The sequence below is a fragment of the Somniosus microcephalus genome, chromosome 8 (assembly GCF_052327205.1).
Source record: "Somniosus microcephalus isolate GS21.2 chromosome 8, FLI_Smic_1.0, whole genome shotgun sequence".
In the NCBI taxonomy this organism is placed as follows: domain Eukaryota; kingdom Metazoa; phylum Chordata; class Chondrichthyes; order Squaliformes; family Somniosidae; genus Somniosus; species Somniosus microcephalus.
Genome location: NC_140994.1, coordinates 68,012,052 through 68,032,554, shown reverse-complemented (window position 1 = coordinate 68,032,554; position 20,503 = coordinate 68,012,052). Strand labels below are relative to the sequence as shown.

General features: G+C 49.0%; 1 protein-coding gene across 1 annotated transcript; it reads right to left on the bottom strand.

The window, feature by feature from the left end:
* Positions 1-9,419: 9,419 nt before the first annotated feature.
* On the bottom strand, positions 9,420-18,906 carry LOC147113603 (protein NYNRIN-like). Its single transcript, XM_085994842.1, has 2 exons — positions 13,655-18,906; positions 9,420-13,025 (listed from the first exon to the last, which is right to left on the bottom strand). Exon 1 carries the CDS (start codon positions 17,857-17,859, stop codon positions 14,425-14,427), a length of 3,435 nt encoding a protein of 1,144 aa, XP_085850968.1. The 5' UTR covers positions 17,860-18,906; the 3' UTR covers positions 9,420-13,025; positions 13,655-14,424.
* Positions 18,907-20,503: the final 1,597 nt, after the last annotated feature.

The window sequence follows — 20,503 nt, the reverse complement described above, 5'->3', positions numbered from 1 at the left end:
AAGACTTGTTTTAAGTGTGGAAAGATGGGACACTGGAGGCGGGATTGCCCGGCCCAAAAGTGGGGGTCAGGCCGAGGGGGTCCTACCATGCAAAAGCCCCAGGTCACCGAGGCGAAGGAGGTGACCAATGAACCGTTTGATGTTCTGGTGACCGCCCTTCACACAGTGCTGGGGAAGGACAAAGGAAGGCTAGACGCTGCCGTGAGCAGCATAACGCCGACCACACCCGCATGTCAGCCTTCCTCCTGACTAGAACACGTCCAGCCTGAGTACCTGTGTCCGCTCACATATGATGATTGGGACAGGCCCTGTGTTAAGATGGGGGTGGAGACGGTGCAGGGGAGATATTTGGTGCACACCGGAACTTCCAGCACTGTGGTCCAGTCGAAGGACCCGACAAATTTACTCTGGTCTAACAAGGTCCCATTTAGCCTAATGGGATTCACAGGGAATGAGCAGGCGGGGGCAATGTCCAAACCCCTGAGAATAGAGCTAGGGGCAGCACGGTGGCATAGTGGTTAGCACTGTTGCCTCACAGCGCCAGAGACCCGGGTTCGAATCCGGCCTCGGGCGACTGTCTGTGTGGAGTTTGCACATTCTCCCCGTGTTTGCGTGGGTTTTCTCCAGGTGCTCCGGTTTCCTCCCACAGTCCAAAGATGTGCGGGTTAGGTTGATTGGCTATGATAAATTGACCCTTAGTGTTAGGGGGATTAAATACGTGGGGTTACAGGGATAGGGTGGGATATGTGTCGGTGCAGGCTCGATGGGCCGAAATGGCTTCTATCTGCACTGTGAGGTTTCTGTGATTTCTGTGATTTCTGTGATCCCTCCGCACCACGTGGAAGTGCGTGCTAATGAAATGGGAGCAACCAGGGTGGGGAGTCCTCAGGGCTGATTTCATGTTAGTCAACCGGGTCATTGTGGACCTGAGGAATCACTGCCTGTGGGGGGCAGTGGTCTCGAACAAGACAGAGGAGGTGATAGTGATCCCCAGAGATAAGGGAGGAGGGGTTAGTGTATGCACCATGAAACCCAAAGGGAGTTACGACCTGGAACAGTTGGTTAGTAGCACCCCAGCCCAGTACCAGGCGAATGTATGGGACAACATCGCCGCATTCGCCACCCATAATCACGATTGTGGCAGGGTGACCGGGGTAGAGGTCCGGGTGCAAGGGGACACCATGTCACGGCCACAAAAGCAGTATTGTAACCCCCGGGAGGCAGAAGCCGACTTGGAGACGGCACTGGGATCCCTGGTAAAACAGTGGGTGTTGAGACTAATAGCCAGCCACGTGAACTCACCAATCTGGCCGGTGAAGAAACCCGACCAGTCATGGAGAGCCACCGTGGACTATCGGGTCCTTAATAAGAACATCCCAGCTTGCGCGCCCACAGTCGCAGCTGTTGCTAATCTGATAGGGAACATTCCAGCAACCACAACCACATTCATGGTACTGGATATCTCCAATGGGTTTTGGTCAATTCCCCTCAGACGGGACAACCAATACAAGTTTGCATTCACTTTTAAAGGGCAGCAGTATACAAGGACATGCCTGTCCCAGGGGTTCCACAACAGCCCCTCCATATTCCACCAATACATGGCAGATGCATTAAAAGGCTTCAGTCGACCCCACAAGTTAATCCAGTACGTGAACGATCTGCTTTTGTTCTCCGCAGAGGGGGAGAACCATGGGCCACTACTGGACGAGATGTTAAAACTGTTGCAGGAGGCGGGGTTCAAGGTCAACCCCAAGAAAGCCCAGATTGGCCAGGAGGAAGTCAAATTCCTCGGGCTGACCATAAGGGCTGGTGAAAGGGCCATAGACGAGGCTAGGAGGAAGGCAGTACAGGAGCTACCAGCTCCCAAGAATGTGACCGGGGTAAGGTCTTTTCTTCATAGAGGGTTATGCAGCCACGGCAGCCCCTCTGCTTTGGCTCCTCCGCAAGGGAGTCGAGTGGGAGTGGGATCAGAAATGCCAGGAAGTGTTCACTTGCCTCAAAGGGGTTTTGCAGACGGCACCCGCATTGGGAGCCATTAACAATGGGGAAGAAATCTTCTTAGAGGTAGCAGCCAGCGGGGATAACTTGAATGTGGTGTTGCTCCAGGAGTGACACGGCAAGCTACCACCCATGGTATACTCATCTAGGGTTCTCACCGAGGTAGAACGGGGATATTCCAACTACGACAGGCACCTCCTAGCAATGAATTGGGCCGTAAAGCGCTATCAGCTTTTTAAGGGTTCATCCCCAATAGCTCTCTTGACCCACCACACACCCACTCAGATACTGTTGGATGGGAGAATCAAAGATGGGATGGTAAACAGTACCCGCAATGCTCGCTGGACATTACTGCTTGTTATAACCGGGTGGTTAAGGTCCAAATAAGGGATATAAGTGAGACTTCAGGAACTCAAAACTTTGCTTTTAATTTACACAGAACCAGGAGAGAACAGAGCTCTCACAACTACAGGCATGCACATCAAATCAACTGCACGAGCAATCTAAGATGGTGGATCCTATGATGTCATTCTACCCATAATGCAATTTTACCTTAAGACTAGTAATTATAATCCCCTTAGCATTTGTCTCCCTCTGGTGGACAACTTAAGCATTACATCCGAGATTACTATACTGCTCATACAGTTGAACTTGAGGGTGCAGGGGTTGACCGAGCCAAAGCTAGCAGCCAACATGATTTACCCAGGGACGGCCCACACGTGTATGTTAGAAGGGGTGTGGGATGTAGATGAAGGATTCCGGGCCGGGATAAACCGGAGGGGCCGGGACATCTACATAGACATGTCCAGTTCGGTCGTGAAGGGGCAGCGTCTCACCAGGTGCAGAATCTATGACCCTACGGCTAAAATAGAGAAACATAGAAACATAGAAGATAGGAGCAGGAGTAGGCCATTCGGCCTTTCGAGCCTGTTCCGCCATTTAATGAGATCATGGCTGATCATCCAAATTCAGTACCCTGTCCCTGCTTTTTCCCCATACCCCTTGATCCCTTTAGCCTTAAGAATTATATCTAACTCCTTCTTGAATATATTTAATGAATTGGCCTCAACTGCCTTTTGTGGTAGAGGATTCCACAGGTTCATCACTCTCTGGGTGAAGAAATTCCTCCTCATCTCAGTCCTAAATGGCTTACCCCTTATCCTTAGACTGTGACCCCTGGTTCTGGACTCCTCCGCCATTGGGAACATCCTTCCTGCATCTAGTCTGTCTAGTCCTGTTAGAATTTCATAAGTTTCAATGAGATCCCCTCTCATTCACAGAATCACAGAATCACAGAATCACAGAATCCCCACAGTGCAGATAGAGGCCATTTCGGCCCATCGAGCCTGCACCGACACATATCCCACCCTATCCCCGTAACCCCACGTATTTAATCCCCGAACACTAAGGGTCAATTTATCATAGCCAAATCAACCTAACCCGCACATCTTTGGACTGTGGGAGGAAACCGGAGCACCCGAAGGAAACCCACGCAGACACAGGGAGAATGTGCAAACTCCACACAGATTTCTGAACTCATTCTTCTAAACTCTAGCAAATGTAAGCCTAATCAACCCAATCTCTCCTTATACATCATTCTTGCCATCCCAGGTATTAGTCTGGTGAATATTCGCTGCAATCCCTCCATGGCAAGAATAGCTATCCTCAGAGAAGGCGACCAAAACTGCACACAATACTCAAGGTATGGTCTCACCAAGGCCCTGTACAACTGCAGCAAGACATCCTTGCTCCTGTACTCAAATCCTCTCGCTATGAAGTCCAACATACCATTTGCCTTCTTAACCGCCTGCTGCACCTGCATGCTTACCTTCAGCGAATAGTGCACAAGGACACCCAGGTCTCATTGCACATCCCCTTTTCCCAATCCAGATAATAATCTGTCTTCCTGTTTTTGCCACCAAAGTGGATAACCTCGCATTTAACCACATTATACTGCATCTGCCATGCATCTGCCCACTCACCTAACCTGTCCAAATCATACTGGAGTTTCTCTGCATCCTCCTCACAGCTCACATGCCCACCCAGCTTTGTGTCGTCTGCAAACTTATAGATATTACATCTAGTTCTCTCATCTAGATCATTAATATATGTTGTGAATAGCTGGGGTCCTAGCACTGATCCCTGCGGTACCCCACTAGTCATTGCCTGCCACTCGGAAAAAGACCCATTTATTCCAACTCTTTGATTCCTGTCTGCCAACCAGTTCTCTATCCAAGTCAGTAGCATACCCCCAATCCCATGTGCTTTAACTCTGCACACTAATCTCTTAAGCGGGGCCTTATCGAAAGCCTTCTGAAAGTCCAAATACACCACACCCACTGGTTCTCCCTTATCTATTCTACCAGTTACATCCTCAAAGAATTCCAGTAGATTAGTCAAGCATGATTTACCTTTTGTAAATCCATGTTGGCATTGATCAATCCTGTCATGCAGCAGTCTGAGCTTGCGTGGTTGCATGTTAAGCATGCATGAGAGCAGTCTGAGCTTGCATATCCGAAGTCTGAGCTTCCACTGCAGCACTCAGACACTGGGTCACGTCCGCCTGTGCTGCAATGGAAGCTGAGTCATCGGCCATCAGACCCTGCATTATGGTTGGGTCCACAAGTGCGCTAATTGAGTTGGCCATCACTTTCATGCTGGAAATCAGGTGCTCCAAACTCTGTTCAAAGCCCTGTGCAAGGTTGATGCCGGACTCCTCCATGCTCCTTGACATTGCACTCAGGCTTTCTGGCAGGCCTGCCAATGCACCAAGAATTTCCTAGTGCATACCCATCAGCCTTCTTCTGTATGCCAGCCCATCGAAGTCCTCATCTGAGTCCTCTGCAGCAGAACCCATGTGTGACCTCGCCCTCCGAAAAGCTGACAGCTGTGCTACCCTTTCCCCTGCCCTGGCTGCAGGCCATTTGTGTCCGGTGTCTCATCACGTGCAGATCCAGCATCTACCCTATCCTATAAACGACACAGTGTGACAATATCTGAGCTGGTGGCTGGGAGTGAGATAGCGAGTAACACTGTATCTTCATGATCACTGTGTTCCTGCTCCTCCACCAGTGTGTGGCCAGGATGCAGTTCTTGGATATCTTAATGGAGAAAGGCACAGGGTAAAGTTGTGGTGAATGGTTGGGGAGAAAGCAAGAGGTGCATGCTTACACCATCTGCAGCTTGTAAGTCAGAAGAGATTGAGGGACGTGGGGGAAGTGAGATGTGAGAAGGAGGATTAAGTTTGAGGATACGGTCACCTTGGATCGCTTCAGCCCCGCAGTTGGCCACTGCCTCAGAGATTGCCCCTCCCAAGAATGGACAGCACTGTCTTCTCCATGGGGGTATAATTATGTAGGCGTGCCTGTGGCCCTTTGGGTAGCCCCTGCTGTCTCCGATTGTGAGCCACCTTGTCCTGCAAGAGAAAGGGAAGTGCGTCAGTGAGTGTGGTCCCCAGGGCTTGAGTCCTGGCATTGACCGCCATGGCTATCTGCTCTGAGTGTGTGCCTGGAGGGCCTCCTCGCCCCCTGTGGATCCGGACATCTCTCCTCCTCCACCAAGGTATCCAGTGCAGCATTAGAAAATCTTGGAGCCCGCTCTCACCCAAGTAGAGCCATTATTGAGTCTTTCTCAGGCCAGAATCAGTTGTAGAGCGACTTCCAGTGCCTGGTCCAGTCACAATGCACCCCCCCTTTAAGAGGTGCAAGCTAGCTTTAAGCTGTGTAGGCTACCTTTAACTGGTGCTAGCAAGGTGCGATTTTGGGCCCACTGCTAATTCATGCAGCTAATCAAGGTGCGGTTAGTGCTGGCTGCACGCTGCAATCATATTAATCAGCAGGCAGCATGCAGTTAGCGTGCTGCCTGCATCACATTGAACGGGTGCATGGTAATCCCCCAGTGTCTCTGCCATCTGGACCCAGACAGCCTACACCACCCTTTATGGGGCTTCCAACAATCAGTTTCCAACAATCTTCATGTTCTGGCCTTGACTTCACCAAGGATGCATCTAAGAAACTAGGAGACCTTCCAGGCACTGACACCAATGTTCCCGTTAAACTGCGTGATCGTGCAGTGGTCTGGAGGTCGGCGCAGGCCGCTCACCAGCTTTTAAATGGAAAAATATGCGCCTGTGCACCCAAAATAAAAATTAGAGGGAACATTGACTGACATCCGCAAGGCTGCCAAAGCTTCAGCCATTCATCCAGAAAAGTAACTGCACGCAGCCTTACAAAGGATAAGAGAAATATGGAGCAAGTTACCAGGGAAATGGCATTGAAGCAAATAATATAAGAAGGTTCAACAGACAACTGGAGGTGACTATATGGTGAGCAGGCAGAGATAAGATCAACCTAACACATTGGTCCCTTTGGGCCCAGTGGTCTTTTTCCATTGCTAAACAGGCCTCTGTTTATAATAGGCTCTGTGGAGTTCTGTGGTAGCACACAATGTTACTGTGCTGGCAGCACTATTTCTTTGAAATAAACTTTGGTTCTTAGTTTTGTTTTCTAGTTTAGTTTCTATTCACATTCAGTAAATGATTCACTAAATAACTGGACAGTATAAATGAGCTGGTAAACAACACACCCAACACTTTTCTCAATCAACTCACCATTGGAAGTACAGTTGAAGGTGAAAAAGGAATTCAACGCATTTTCCATCCGATCAGCATTATGAGGTGAAGATCATTGGAATTCCACCTGTATTTAAATTTATGTGTAGACTATTGAACAATGAGCTTGTTTTCGCAAATGAAGTAGCATACATTCCAAAGCAGAATTGAAATGCAGAGAACTGAGATTATTTGTTCACAGTGAGACATTCAAATAAGGATATACTGCCGCACCAAGACTGGTGATAGTCAGACGACATGAGGCAATGGCAGATCTGTATATAATATTATATCAGGTAATAATTAGTTTCGACTCGGGCTTTGTTGAAAGTACAAAGTTAAACTTGAATTTTATTCTGTCGTGGAAAGGCATATTCTGAAAGTGCCCTTTGTGTTCCATTGGAATTTAGAAGGGAACGACTAATGTAAAACATTAATTTTCAGAACTTTCATATATCCAAACTAAAGCAATCTGAAATATAAAGCAAAGGGAGAGTACAGCATGAACTGGGATGGGGGATGAACCTAGCATGAAATGCAAGAGCAGAGTGCCTGCTTAAAGTGGGTAGGAGAAGGAAAAGTGCTTACTTAAATTGAGAATAGTGGGGTGGGGGAGAAGAGAACTTGCATGAACTGGAGGAAAAGGAGAGGTGTCCCAGTTTGAACTGAGCAGCAAAGGGAGGAAAGCCACCATGAACTGGGGCAGGGGTAAGAATGACAGCTTGGATTGAGGGGGGAAGGGAGATGAGTGCCAACATGAACAAGAGGCAGGCGGAGTAGAGTGCAAGAATGAGCTGGGATAGCTGGGAGATGAAGTGTATTGATGTGAATTTAACAGGAAGAAAGCAAGAAAGAATTTGCATTGATAGAACACCTTATCACACCACTCAGAAATGTCCCAAAGTGCTTCACATTCAGTGAATTATTTTGAAGTGCAGCACTGTTGTTTTGTAGGGAAATGTGACAGTTCAGTTTGTGGGACAACAACAACATGCATTTATATAGCGCCTTTAACATAGTAAAAGATCCCCAGGTGCTTCACAGCAACGTAATCAGACAACAACTGACAACGAGGCAAAGAAGGAAATAATTAGAGGGGTGGGTAGATTTTAAGCAGAATTTAACAGCGGAGATTGCGGTGGAGAGTTTTAACGAGGGAATTCCAGAGTTTTGGGCCTGTCTGTGCTGATGGCACGGCCGCCAACGGTGAGGTGAAGTGGGAGATGAAGACAACGCCAGAGTTAGAGGAACGCAGAATTCTCGGTGGGTTTTAGGGCTGAAGGAGGTTATGGAGATAGGGAGGGGTGAGGCTCTGAAGGGAATTGAACACCAGGATGAGAATTTTAAATTTGTGATATTGGTGAACCAGAACCCAATGTAGGTCAGCGAACACAAGGATGGGTGAGCAGGACTTAGTGCAGCTAGCAGATTATTAGATGAGATGAAGTTTATGAAGGGTAGAGGATGGGAAGCTGGCCAGGAAAGGATTGGAGTAATCAAGTCTGGTGCTGAAAAAAGCATGGATAACGTTTCAACAGCAGCTGGGCTGAGGCAGGTGTGAATCAGGCGGTGTTACGGAGGTGGAAGCAGACGGTGTTTGCGATGGAGAGGATATGCGCTCGGAAGCTCAGCACACAGCAAGTTCCCAAAAATAGCAACGAGATGAAAGACCACCCAATCTGTTTTTGGTGGTGTTGCTGGAGGGAAGAATGTTGGAAAGTACAACTCCCTGCTTTTCTTCAAATAGTGCAATAGAATCTTTAACGTCCACCTGAACCATTGGATCAGACAGATGCTGCTTTTGTTTAGCACCTCACCTGGAGGTTGGCACGGTGGAAGGTTCACAGCAGGATAAGCATCAGTTCATAAAACATGGTGATTCAGAATGCTAAGAATACCTTTGTGATGGGCCTTCTTTTCTACTTTAAGGATAGATTCTCCTTCTGCATGTTGGAGTGGGGAATGATCTGGCTCACAGTCAGCAGGGTCCCTGTGGATGATCAGGTTGGTGATCCTGTTTAGCAAAATGTTACTTGGACTGCCAATATGAGAGGGAGAGCGTTTAAAATTAGCACTGGCCTTTTTAGTGAGGGGAATCCCATTTCGGAATGGTATAAAAGAATGTGAAGGAGGTGTAATAGGTGAACCAAAACGCAGACTGAGTACTTCAACCAATGCTCCTGTTTATATCATTGGGATTGCGGGTGGTTGAGGTGTTGCTGTGCATTGGATGAGAAGACTAAATGGCCAGGAGCTAGTACATCAGCCAGCATGAAGGAAACCGATGTAAATTGTAAGATTATCACGGATTAGTGTTTTTTTTTAGAATACTTGTTTTAATATTTTATAATCATTAGTATATTTTAATCATCAGTAGTGCATTCATAATCATGTGTAAGAATTAAATGTAGAAGTTTGTAATCATCAGTTGTATGCAATGATAACCTGGATTATATATGGCTTGTAACCCTTTTGCTTATAATTAAAAGTCTGTGACTGAGCTGTAACCAGACAGCCTGGGGTGAGAAAAAGGATTGCTCTGGTCAAATAGGAAGCTGTGGGTGAAAGTTGGATATTTGCCAACAGTATGGATGCGAGAGAGTACAACTAGTCTGGGAACCAAGGTCAGGTGTAGCTGTCACTGTTGTAGGGGGGCACCCTTTACCTGGTTTATGTTAATTTACCTGGTCAGGCAGCCTTTTGCCACTGCACTGTGACCAATTCCAATCAGCGGTTTTGAATCGCTAAATCTTCCTTCCAGTTCTGACTGGAGGAACTTATAATTAATGATATATTAAAAATGGACAAATGGTCTGGATGCAAGAAAGTCAAACTTTATTAAAACTAAAGAAACTACACCACATGATCAAAGTACTCACGGCAAAATTGCTTAACAGGGGAAGGCAGATGGCAAAAATGAGGGATAAATGGCTACAATGTTAACCTTACAATCTTAGCAACATTTCCCTTAAATTACCACCCCTTTACTTCTCACTAGATTGTCTTGCTAGTGGGTCAGAAGCCTTGCTCACCTGCAGTCCAAAGAGTAAAAGAGAAGAGAGAGAGATGCTTTAGGGAAATTAGGGATAGCATAAGATCCAAGGAGAGGACATATAAATTGGCTAGAAAAAACAATAATCCTGAGGATTGGGAGCAGTTTAGGAGTCAACAAAGGAGGACAAAGGGATTAATTAAGAAAGGGAAAATAGAATATGAGAGTAAGCTATCAGGGAACATAAAAACTGACTTTAAAAGCTTTTATAGATATGTGAAGAGAAAAAGATTGGTGAAGTCAAGCGTAGGTCCCTTACAGTCAGAATCAGGGGAATTTATAATGGGAAACAAGGAAATGGCAGACCAACTAAATACATACTTTGGTTCTGTCCTCACAAAGGAGGACACAAATAACCTCCCAGAGATGTCGGGGAACATAGGGTCTGATGAAATAAATCAGTATTTGTAGGGAAATGGTGTTAGGAAAATTGATGGGACTGAAGGCTGATAAATCCCCAGGGCCTGATGGTCTACATCCCAGGGTACTTAAGGAAGTGGCCCTAGAGATAGTAAATGCATTGCTGGTCATCTTCCAGAACTCAATCGACTCTGGAACGGTACCCATGGATTGGAGGGTAGCTAATGTTACCCCACTATTCAAAAAAGGTGGTAGAGAAAAAGTGGGGAATTATAGACCGGTAAGCCTGACATCAGTGGTGGGGAAAATGCTGGAGTCTATTATAAAAGATGTAATAGCAGAGCACTTGGAAAGCAGTGACAGGATCGGACAAAGTCAACATGGATTTACAAAAGGTAAATCATGCTTGACTAATCTACTGGAATTTTTTGAGGATGTAACTGGTAAAATAGATAAGGGAGAACCAATGGATGTGGTGTATTTGGACTTTCAGAAGGCTTTCAATAAGGTCCCACATAAGAGATTAGCATGCAAAATTAAGGCACATGGGATTGGGGGCAAGGTATTGACTTCGATAGAGAACTGGTTGGCGGACAGAAAGCAAAGAGTTGGAATAAACGGGTCGTTTTCTGAGTGGCAGGCAGTGACTAGTGGGGTACCGCAAGGATTGGTCCTAGGACCCCAGCTGTTCACAATATATATTAATGATCTGGATGAGGGAATTGGATGTAATATCTCCAAATTTGCAGACGACACAAAGCTGGGTGGGAGGGTAAGCTGTGAGGAGGATGTCGAGAAACTCCAGTACGATTTGGACAGTTTGGGTGATTGGGCAGAAACATGGCAAATGCACTATAATGTGGATAAATGTGAGTTTATCCACTTTGGTGGCAAAAACAGGAAGGCAGATTATTATTTGAATGGCAATAGATTGGGAGAAGGGGAAGTGCAAAGAGACCTGGGTGTTATTGTGCACCAGTCGCTGAAGGTAAGCATGCAGGTGCAGCAGGCGGTTAAGAAGGCAAATGGTATGCTGGCCTTCGTAGCAAGAGGGTTCGAGTACAGGAACAAGGATGTATTGCTACAGTTGTACAGGGCCTTGGTGAGACCGCACCTTGAGTATTGTGTGCAGTTTTGGTCACCTTACCTGAGGAAGGACATTCTTGCCATGGGGGGAGTGCAGCGAAGATTCACCAGGCTGATACCTGGGATGGCAGGAATGACATATGAGGAGAGATTGTGTCGATTGGGCTTATACTCACTGGAGTTTAGAAGATTGAGAAAAGATCTCATCGAAACCTATAAAATTCTGTCAGGTCTGGACAGACTAGATGCAGGAAGGATGTTTCGGATGGCCGGGGAGTCCAGAACCAGGGGTCATAGTCTAAGGATAAGGGGCAAGCCATTTAGGACTGAAATGAGGAGGAACTTCTTCACCCAGAGAGTGGTGAACCTGTGGAATTCTCTGCCACAGAGGGTGGTGGAGGCCAGTTCATTAAATATATTCAAGAAAGAGTTGGATGTATTTCTTGAGGCTAAAGGGATCAAGGGATATGGGGAGAAGGCAGGGACAGGGTACTGAATTTGGATGATCAGCCATGATCTCATTGAATGGTGGAGCAGGCTCAAAGGGCCGAATGGCCTACTCCTGCTCCTACCTTCTATGTTTCTATGTTTATGTTTCTGGGAAGCTATCTCTTATACCCATTTTTTGGGGCCCGCCCAGATCTGATGTTTCTGGGTTAAAACAAAAGAGATCCAAACTGTCCACTTGTCTGGGATGTGTTTGGATAAAGTTGCAGTTTAAATGTGTCCATTGTCTGTGATGGCTTTCGAATAAAGCTGCAGTTGTTTGAATGTGTTCTCCCATTCATTTAAATGATTCCTCCTCAGTTTGGATGTGTCCACTTGATATGCAAACAAATGCTAATAGCATTCAATTGCTTTGTAAACAAAGCATTGTCCTGTGGTCATCTGGAACCGCAATTGGTTGACAGTCTTGAGTGCTTAGCAAACAAATTCACTTTGTTCATGCTGGCAGTCTCAAGCACTTGATCTTAGAGTCAAGTTCAGTGAATGGATGAGTGTAAACAACCCAGTGTGCTTGCTGTCCGATGATTGGCTGATTCAAACGGGCTTGTAGGTTACCAGACCCACCCAATACCACAGGGTGACTGACAGCTCGGGCTCCATTCAAACCCACTACAGGGCACCACTGAGCATTTTCATATGCTAACAGCCTGTCTGTTTCATATGCTAACAGCCTGTCTGTCCTTTTAAAGTCTGTTTCCATGAGGTCTGTTCAGCCATTTTTAACAGTCCAAAACTCAAGAGTACATCTTTTAATAAAATGTACAATCTTAAAGTGTGCGATTTTCACAAAGTTCTTTGATTCCAGTGTCCAAGTGCTGCCCAGCTTACAAGCTTTTTAACACAGCCTTTTGCAGTTCTGGGTATGTTTTAAAACATTGTCCAACCCAGAGACAATTTAAATCACACAGGTCTTCATCCATGATGTGGATTAATATTTCCCGATCTTTGGGGGCTGAGGGGATTTTGCAACCCTTACATTCCCCCCTTGGATACTTCCAACTTGCTTGTAGTATCCTCTTGAAGAAGTGAGCAAAGTTTTCTGAACCCCCCCACAAACAATCACCCCCTGTATTTACCTATAGCTACCTACCACTGATCCCCCGACCCGTCTATTCCCCTCAAATCCGAGAAAAACCGTGGTACGGTAGGCATCTACAGATACATCAATTATAAAATGTTACAATAGCGGGTCTCATACCCCTGCACCACTTGTTACATTATAACATATTACAAAATGTTGCAATCTTGGATCTACAATGTAATCAAAATGATCCCAAGCACGGAGAGTGTCCTACGCCTCTGCACCGCTTGTTACATTATAACATATTACAAAATGTTGCAATCTTGGTTATACAATGTAATCAAAATGATCGCAAGCACGGAGAGGGTCCTACGCCTCTGCACCGCTTGGAACTGTAAAACAAAATTTAAAAATCTTCATTAAACATTTGAAACGAAATGCTGAAACATTTGAAACAAAATGCTGAAATAAACCCCAACCATCACATGCCAAAGAGGGGTCGCGAAATTCGAGTGGGTATTGCTCCTCCCACTCGGGCAGTAAATGTTGCTTCCACGCACCCCCCCCCCACCTTTACTGGCCTTAAACTTTTTAAAACATACAGAATTGATTTTATAGAACAGTCTGATCCACCAGCCCTGAGCCGTTCCCTTGTCCCTTTGTGGAGGCGGGGTACCCCTCATGTTTCAGTGACCGAGACCGGGGAGTATGGGATCGCGACTCCCAGTCCCTCCCACTCACGTCTTCCCTCGACTGGCTGCAGAAAATGATGGGTGCCTGTGTGGCGGCTCTCACTGGCCCCACACTCAAACTTGGATCCCAGATCCGGCCACCCACTCATCCTTCCCAACCACACTTACACTCTAACTTTGCCCGTGGGCCCCGGGTGAGTTCTTCCCTTCCACGAACACACCCACGCGACTCTTGGGTCTCCCCCTCCCCTTTACAATCTTTCCCAGGCCATCACCACCCATTCCCGGGGAATGCGTCCCTATTTGACAAGGCGCCCATGCTTCCCCACCATGACTCCTCAATAGCGAGGTCTCCCGCAAGTGAAATTCGGTCAGGATAGTGCTGAGCTGGGGCCATCTCTTCCACGTAGGATGAGTAGGCAGGTTCCTCCGGACCTTGTCCGGTTTCTCCCGAAGGTCGCTGTGGGGTCTCCTCCTGGATTTGTCCAGTGGCGAGGTGATTCCCAACATTCTGTATAACCATATCTTCATTCGATGCCCAGCTCAGGCTGGGCGAACAGGGCTGCTACTTTGTCCACTCTCCTGCAAAAGAACTTAAAAGGACATGCAGCCAGGTCTCTCACTGACCTGCTGCCTTAGGTGGAGACATGGTCGGGTCCCTTGACCTCGGACCAAAATACAAGCATTTGGCACACCTTTCAACTTAAAATTTAAACTTAAACTCAAACCTACTAGTTACATTCTAAACTTAAAATTTAAACACCTTAAAAGCACGCTATAAACATTGGTAACTTAACACAAAGCTGTAATACAAATGCCGCCCATCTCCGGATGGCCAGGCTAAGCTCTGGTGTCACTGTCGCAGATTACTGCTGCCTGCAGCGAAGCTGGACTGCCTTCTGCTTCTGGTCCCTGGCAGCTTATGGCTCCTAGTTGGGGAGCTCTGTGATCTGTTTCCTCCCGGGCTCGGGAGATTGCTCTTTGTGGTGGGTACTCTGGTGACCATCTTATCTTGGGCTTGTGGACCCGCTGAGACCTTCTGAGGGGCGTCTCTGTGGGGGAAACTTTGGCTGACGGACCCTGAGCCTGGGTCACAGCCCTAGCTGGCTGGGAACCTTCTCCCCCTGATGCAAACAGCCCGCAGTTTAATATACCTGGCAGCCTGCCAGTAATCCGGGGTTGTCTCCTTTTCCCTACCCACTCCTGTACTGGGGGCAGGTATCCCCTCACCACCAGCTGCTGGTGGCTGAAAATCTTCCTCTCCAGGTCCAAAACCTGGTACTGGCTCCTTCCATATGTCCCCTGCAAGAGGAATTGCTATCCCTTCCTCCCCAGAGTCCCACACCATAGGGGGAACCACTCTAAAAGCGGGCTGGGAAGCTTGTCCCTTTAAACAGGCGACTGCGCTTGCGCGAACCTCCTCCCCGGAGTCCTGCGGCAGAGGCTGTGAAACCTCTGTATTCAAACAGCTGACTGTGCCTGCGCGGACCTCCTCCCCGGAGCCCCACGGCAGAGGCTGTGAAACCTCTGTATTCAAACAGGTGACTGCACCTGCGCGGGAAAACTGAAGAGGAGCCGCTGTGGTCATGGGCTGGGGAACTGCGCTTGCGCGAACAGACCGTTCAAAAGACTGGGGAATTCCTGTCTCCAGACCAGCGACTATGCATGCGCGGGCAGTCTCTTCACAGGGTGGCTCCTCACTGGAGCCCCCCGAGCAATTTTCTGTGAATGAACTCGCAGCAGCCTGCAGATTTCTACTCTCAGGCTGTGGTTTCTCTGTTTCTGAACTAAATAACTGGTTCAAATTTAAACTTTGGCCAAAACTTAGGTCCCACTGGGGCGGGGAAGTGTCCCAATTGGTGGGCCGGACAACTTTTCCCTTGAAACAAGCCACAGTGCCTGTCTTTACAGCCTGTGACCTTGAACTTGTATGGTCAGATTTATACAATTTACATTGGTTGGCGTGGAACCACTTTGTGCACCGGGGTAGTTTTACTGCATAGACCATGGGGCTGGCCCTATCAACTATACTATAGGGTCCCATGTAGAGTGGCTCTAAACTTCCCACCCGGGCATAGTTTCTTACCATCACTAGGTCTCCTATCTCCCACTGGTGACTCTTGCTAGGCTCGAGCAGCAGCCGGTTATTCCGATGCTGCTTCCCCATGCTGTCTGCTGCCTGCCCATAAATTCGTTTGAGGTGTTCTAGGAGGGCTCGGGCGAATTTATGCCAGTTTATTTCCTGCATTTGTCTTTCAGTGAGGACTGGGGCAAGGACATGAGTGGGGGTCCTCATAACTCTGCCGGTCATGAGCTCATGTGGTGAATGCCCTGTACCTTTGGACTGGCTGGCCCGGATCCCCATGAGGATCAGAGGTAGGGTCTCTGCCCATTTTTGGGGTGACCCCACTGCCTCTTTCCTCAATCTTTCTTTAAGAGTACGGTTCATACGCTCCACAATCCCTGAGGACCGTGGGTTGTAGGCTACGTGCCACTTCCCTTTGATACCAAGCAGCATGAGGGTGTTCTGCATGACTTGGCCAGTGAAGTGGCTTCCCTGGTCGGACTCCACAAACTGGGGCAGTCCCCACCGCGAGAACACCTCCTTCACCAAGATCTTTGCAGTCCCCATTGCTGTGGCCGTCCTGCAGGGGAAGGCTTCCACCCACTTGGAAAACACATCCACCAGGATGAGGCAGTATTTGTAGCCTCCCTGGGTGGTGGGCAAGGGCCCTATATAGTCGATCTGGATTGACTGCCATGGTCCCTCGACCTTCCTAATGTGTCCCATGGGCACCTTCCTTTTGTGGGGATCGGGATTATTTGCTGCACACACAAGACAGCTAGCACAGAACTCGCGGACATCATCCCGGAGTCCTGGCCACCATCCCGCCTGTTCCGCCCGTTGCCAGGTGGTCTCAGGCCCGGGGTGTCCTGCTCCCGGCCCCTCATGCACCAGCTGAAGGAACTCCCTCCGGTGTTGCTGGGGTACTACCCACTGTTCTGCCTTGAACAGCATGCCCTCCCTTACGGTGAGAGGGGCTGTGCTGTAGGGGCCCTCTATCCTTTTGCCCTCCATCACTGCGCTAATTATTGCCTTTAGGGCAGGGTCCTGTGCCTGGACCGTTTTAAGCTCCGGGGCCAATAATATTCCTGATTTTCCCTGTGTCCCATCCCTGCCTGTAATCGCTGCCGCTGGCCCGGACTCATGTGGGTCCCAGAAAGTGCCTGCACGTGCACCCTCCTTGGCCAGCATATCAGCTTGCTGGTTGCCCTGGCTGCGGGGTTCTGTGGAGGAATGAGCTTTCACCTTATGGATGAAAACTGCACCTTCCTCCCTTACAGCTGCCAGGATTTTCTCCAGCAGGGGCTTTACTGTCAAGGGCTTCCTGTCGGCGGAGGTATACCCACGACGGGACCAGATGGCCAGGTACTCCGTACACGAGTTGCAAGTGAACATACTGTCAGAGCAAATCGTATACGGGTTAGGGAAGATGTCGGGGTGTGTAACCACGTACATCACCGTGGACAGTTCAGCCTGCTGGGCACTCATGGTGTTAGGGAGCTTGATTGCCAAGGCAATGTCTGCCGTTGGGTCAAAGATCCCACAACCCGTGAGTCGTACCCCAGCGGATACCATGCTGGAACCGTCTACATAGATCTTGTGGCCCGTGGGATGTATCCCGGCCCGTAAACATATGTTCACTTCCCATACCCCATCTATGGAACATCGATGGGCTGTTCCAGGGTATACCATATTGGCCGCAAGCTTTGGCTCGCAAAGGCCCTTTACCTTCAGATCCATCTGTGAGAGGAGAAGGGTCCAGCGTGCAATGCGGATGCTGCTGACTGTCCCATCTTTAATCCCCCCATCCAAAAGCATCTGAGTGGGTGTGTGGTGTGTGAGGAGGGTGATGGGAGAGGTGCCTGCGAAGATCCGGGATTCCTTCACAGCCCAATATGTGGCTAAAAGGTGCCTTTCACATATTGAGTAGCTCCTCTCTACATCGGTGCGTATTCTGGAGGAATAGACCACGGGCCTCAGCCTACCGTGCCGCTCTTGGAGCAGCACAGCACTCAGGCTATCCCCACTGGCTGCTACCTCCAGAAAAAACTCCCTTTTCCCATCTATCGCTCCTAGGGCTGGTGCGGTCTGCAGGTCTCCCTTTAACTTAACAAATGCTGCCTGACATCCCTCATCCCAGGACCACTCCACTCCCTTGAGTAGGAGACGGAGCAGAGAGGCCGCTGTGGCGGCATAGTCCTCTATAAAATCCCTGCAGTACTCCGTCAATCCCAAGAACGACCTCACCCCTCTTACTGAATTGGGAATCGGTAACTCCTGGGCCGCTTCCCTCCTTGCCTTATCTATGGCCCTCTCTCCTGTGCGGACAGTCAGACCCAGGAATTTAACCTCTTGCTGACCGATCTGCGCCTTCTTGGGGTTGACTTTAAACCCCTTTCTCTGCAGCAGCTCAGCCAGTAGTGGGCCATGCTCCCGACCGAGTTGGTAAATAAAGCAGGTCATCCACATACTGCAGTAACTGAGTGGGCTGACTGAACTCTTTTAAACTATCCTTCATGCATTGGTGGAAGATGCTGGGGCTGTTGTGGAAACCCTGTAGCAGACAGTTCCAGATATACTGTTGTCCCTTAAAGGTGAAGGCAAACTTATATTGGTCCTCCCGTTTTAAAGGGATGGACCAAACCCATTCGAAATGTCCAGCACCGTGAATGTGTTCGCAGATGCTGGAATACTGCTAATAAGATTAGCCACTGCTTCTACTGTGGTGGCACACGCGAGGATATTGCTGTTAAGCACCCGATAGTCCACCGTGGCTCTCCATGAATTGTCCGGTTTCCTAACCGGCCAAAGTGGAGAATTAACATGAGTGGCTATGGGCCTCAACACTCCCTGTTTAACTAAGGATGTGATGGCTGCCTCCATGTCGGGTTCTGCCTCCTTGGGGAAATTGTACTGCTTCTGTGGTCGGGCCATGGGGTCCCCGTCTATTTTAACCTCAAACCCTGTGATCCTCCCGCAGTCGTGTTTATAGGTGGCAAACGCTGTGAGGTTTGCCTGCACGACTGCCTGCAGTGCCTCCGGGACACCATTTACCATGAGCCCGAGGTCGTAACCTTCTTTGGGCTTCACAATACACAAGGCCCCCTTACCCGGGATGACCACTACACCTTCTTCCCTGTCTGTGCCAGCCCCCCAAAGGCAATGGTTGCAGAGATCCACGAGGATCCCATGGCTCACCATGAAGTCGGCCCCTAGGATCCCCTTTCCTTCCTCCTTATTCCACTTTGCCAGGATGCACGTCCACTTAGTTTGGGGCATGCCCAGACGGACTGAGAGGGGTCTAAAGTATACCCCCGCCTGCTCCTGACCGGTGAATTCCGATAGTATGTATGGAACCCCGTTAGACAGAGGTGAGGTGGTGGGATTATCCGTATGGATCATGGTGCATGATGCCCCCGTATCCAATAGCTAAGTCCCTGTAACCTTCTCTACCTCCATCTGTACGAGCGGTCTCTTCCATTCATCGTACCGGAGGTTACACAAATGGACAAGCTGCGCGGGCTCCAGTCATTGTGCGGAGGCAGAGGTGGGCGAGGGGGCTGCAGCACCACTGATGGCTGCTACCTTTCCCTGATTGGCCCTGAGGAACGATTTTATCAACTCCATGACGGACTCGACTGTATCGGGAGGAGTTTCTGTCTCTGCCTTCTGAGTTGGGGCTGCGGGGCTCCTGGCTTTATTGTCTCTCCCAGGCTTTTTACAATCCCTGCGCCAGTGGCCATCCTCCCCGCACCTGTAACAAGTGACCTTGTTCTGGGAGGGCTGGCTCCACTCCTGGCACCACTCTTTCTTGTATTGAGCCGCAGGTTTAACCTCGTGGACCTTACCCTTTTGCTGGGGGGTCCCACTATTCCTACCATTCCTATATGCTACCGTGAGCTGCCGGATTACAATCTCTTCAGTTGCTAGGGGGTCTCGGTAGGCAAACCAAGTATCAGCCTTTGCTCTTATCTGTGGCAGGCAATTGGACACCAGGCAGCGAAGCCATTGGGTCCGCTGCCGCTGGTTCAGGTGTGCCCTATCTTGTCCCCCTATACACGCGCTGTTGTAGACTGGCCACAGCCTGTCTGCAAATGCCTGTGGGGTCTCCACTTCCTTCTGCAGTGTTTTCTCTATGCGATCGAACGGACTGCCGTCGTTCGCACCCATGGCTTCCAGTATTTCCTCCTTTAGGTCCTCAAAACCCTTCTGCCCTCTCTTAGCCTCATCTGAAAGGGTCTGATAGAGCTTACTATCTACAGAGAAAAGCAACATTTTGGCTTTCTCTTCGTCATCACAGCCATTAACACAGGCTGCCTGTTCTATCTCTTGGAAGTGCATTGAGGGGTCTCCATTTTCGGAGAGCAGGGGAAAATGTTTCACCAGGTCTCTGAGCTGTTGGGTATCATAGGGTACCAGATAGGTCTGCTGAACAGCCCCTGGGTCATTATCATTCACAGGCGGACCGTACCTCCGTTGTCGGAGGGGGTACACTGGTCCTGGTCCCCGCCTGCCCAGCGGGACCTGCTGGCATTCTCCTACCACCCCATTGTCCACCCCTTCTTGCTGCCAGAGCTCCTCAAAACTTGGAGCTGTGGGCTGCGGTCTTGGGATTTCTAATTCCCTAGCCAGCTCTGTTCTGGGTGCTGCCTGTGGGGCGGTTTGATTTGGGCTGCTGGTACTGTCCGACAGACATCCCTTCGGACTTATGAGACATACCATCCCTTTAGTCCTTAAAAACTCCACACCCAAACTCTCTATCTTTCTGTTACATGGGGTATGATCTGCTCCACTAAACCTTTGGTCACAGGCCAGCTTATAAGCTGTCTTTACCTCCCTAACCTTTTCCTCCTGCTCTGTTACTTCTGAGGTGAGGCGGGCATTCTCTTCCCGCAGTCTCATCTCGCTACTCTTTGCTTCTGTAATGTGGCACTTTAGGAACTCTATCTTGTGCCTCGCGTGGCTTTTGCCCTCGCTAGCTTCTCGGGTGAGGTGTGCGTTTTCCTCCTGTAGCCTCATCTCACTGTCCCTAGCCTCTGTGACTTCCTGCACAAGGCGCTCTATCTCTGCCTGGCATTTCGTGACCTCTAGTGTGAGGCGTGCATTTTCTTCC

Coding starts and splice junctions, on each gene's coding strand:
- LOC147113603 (XM_085994842.1), bottom strand. CDS start 17,859: ATGTGGATGACCTGCTTTATTTACCAACTCGGTCGGGAGCATGGCCCA.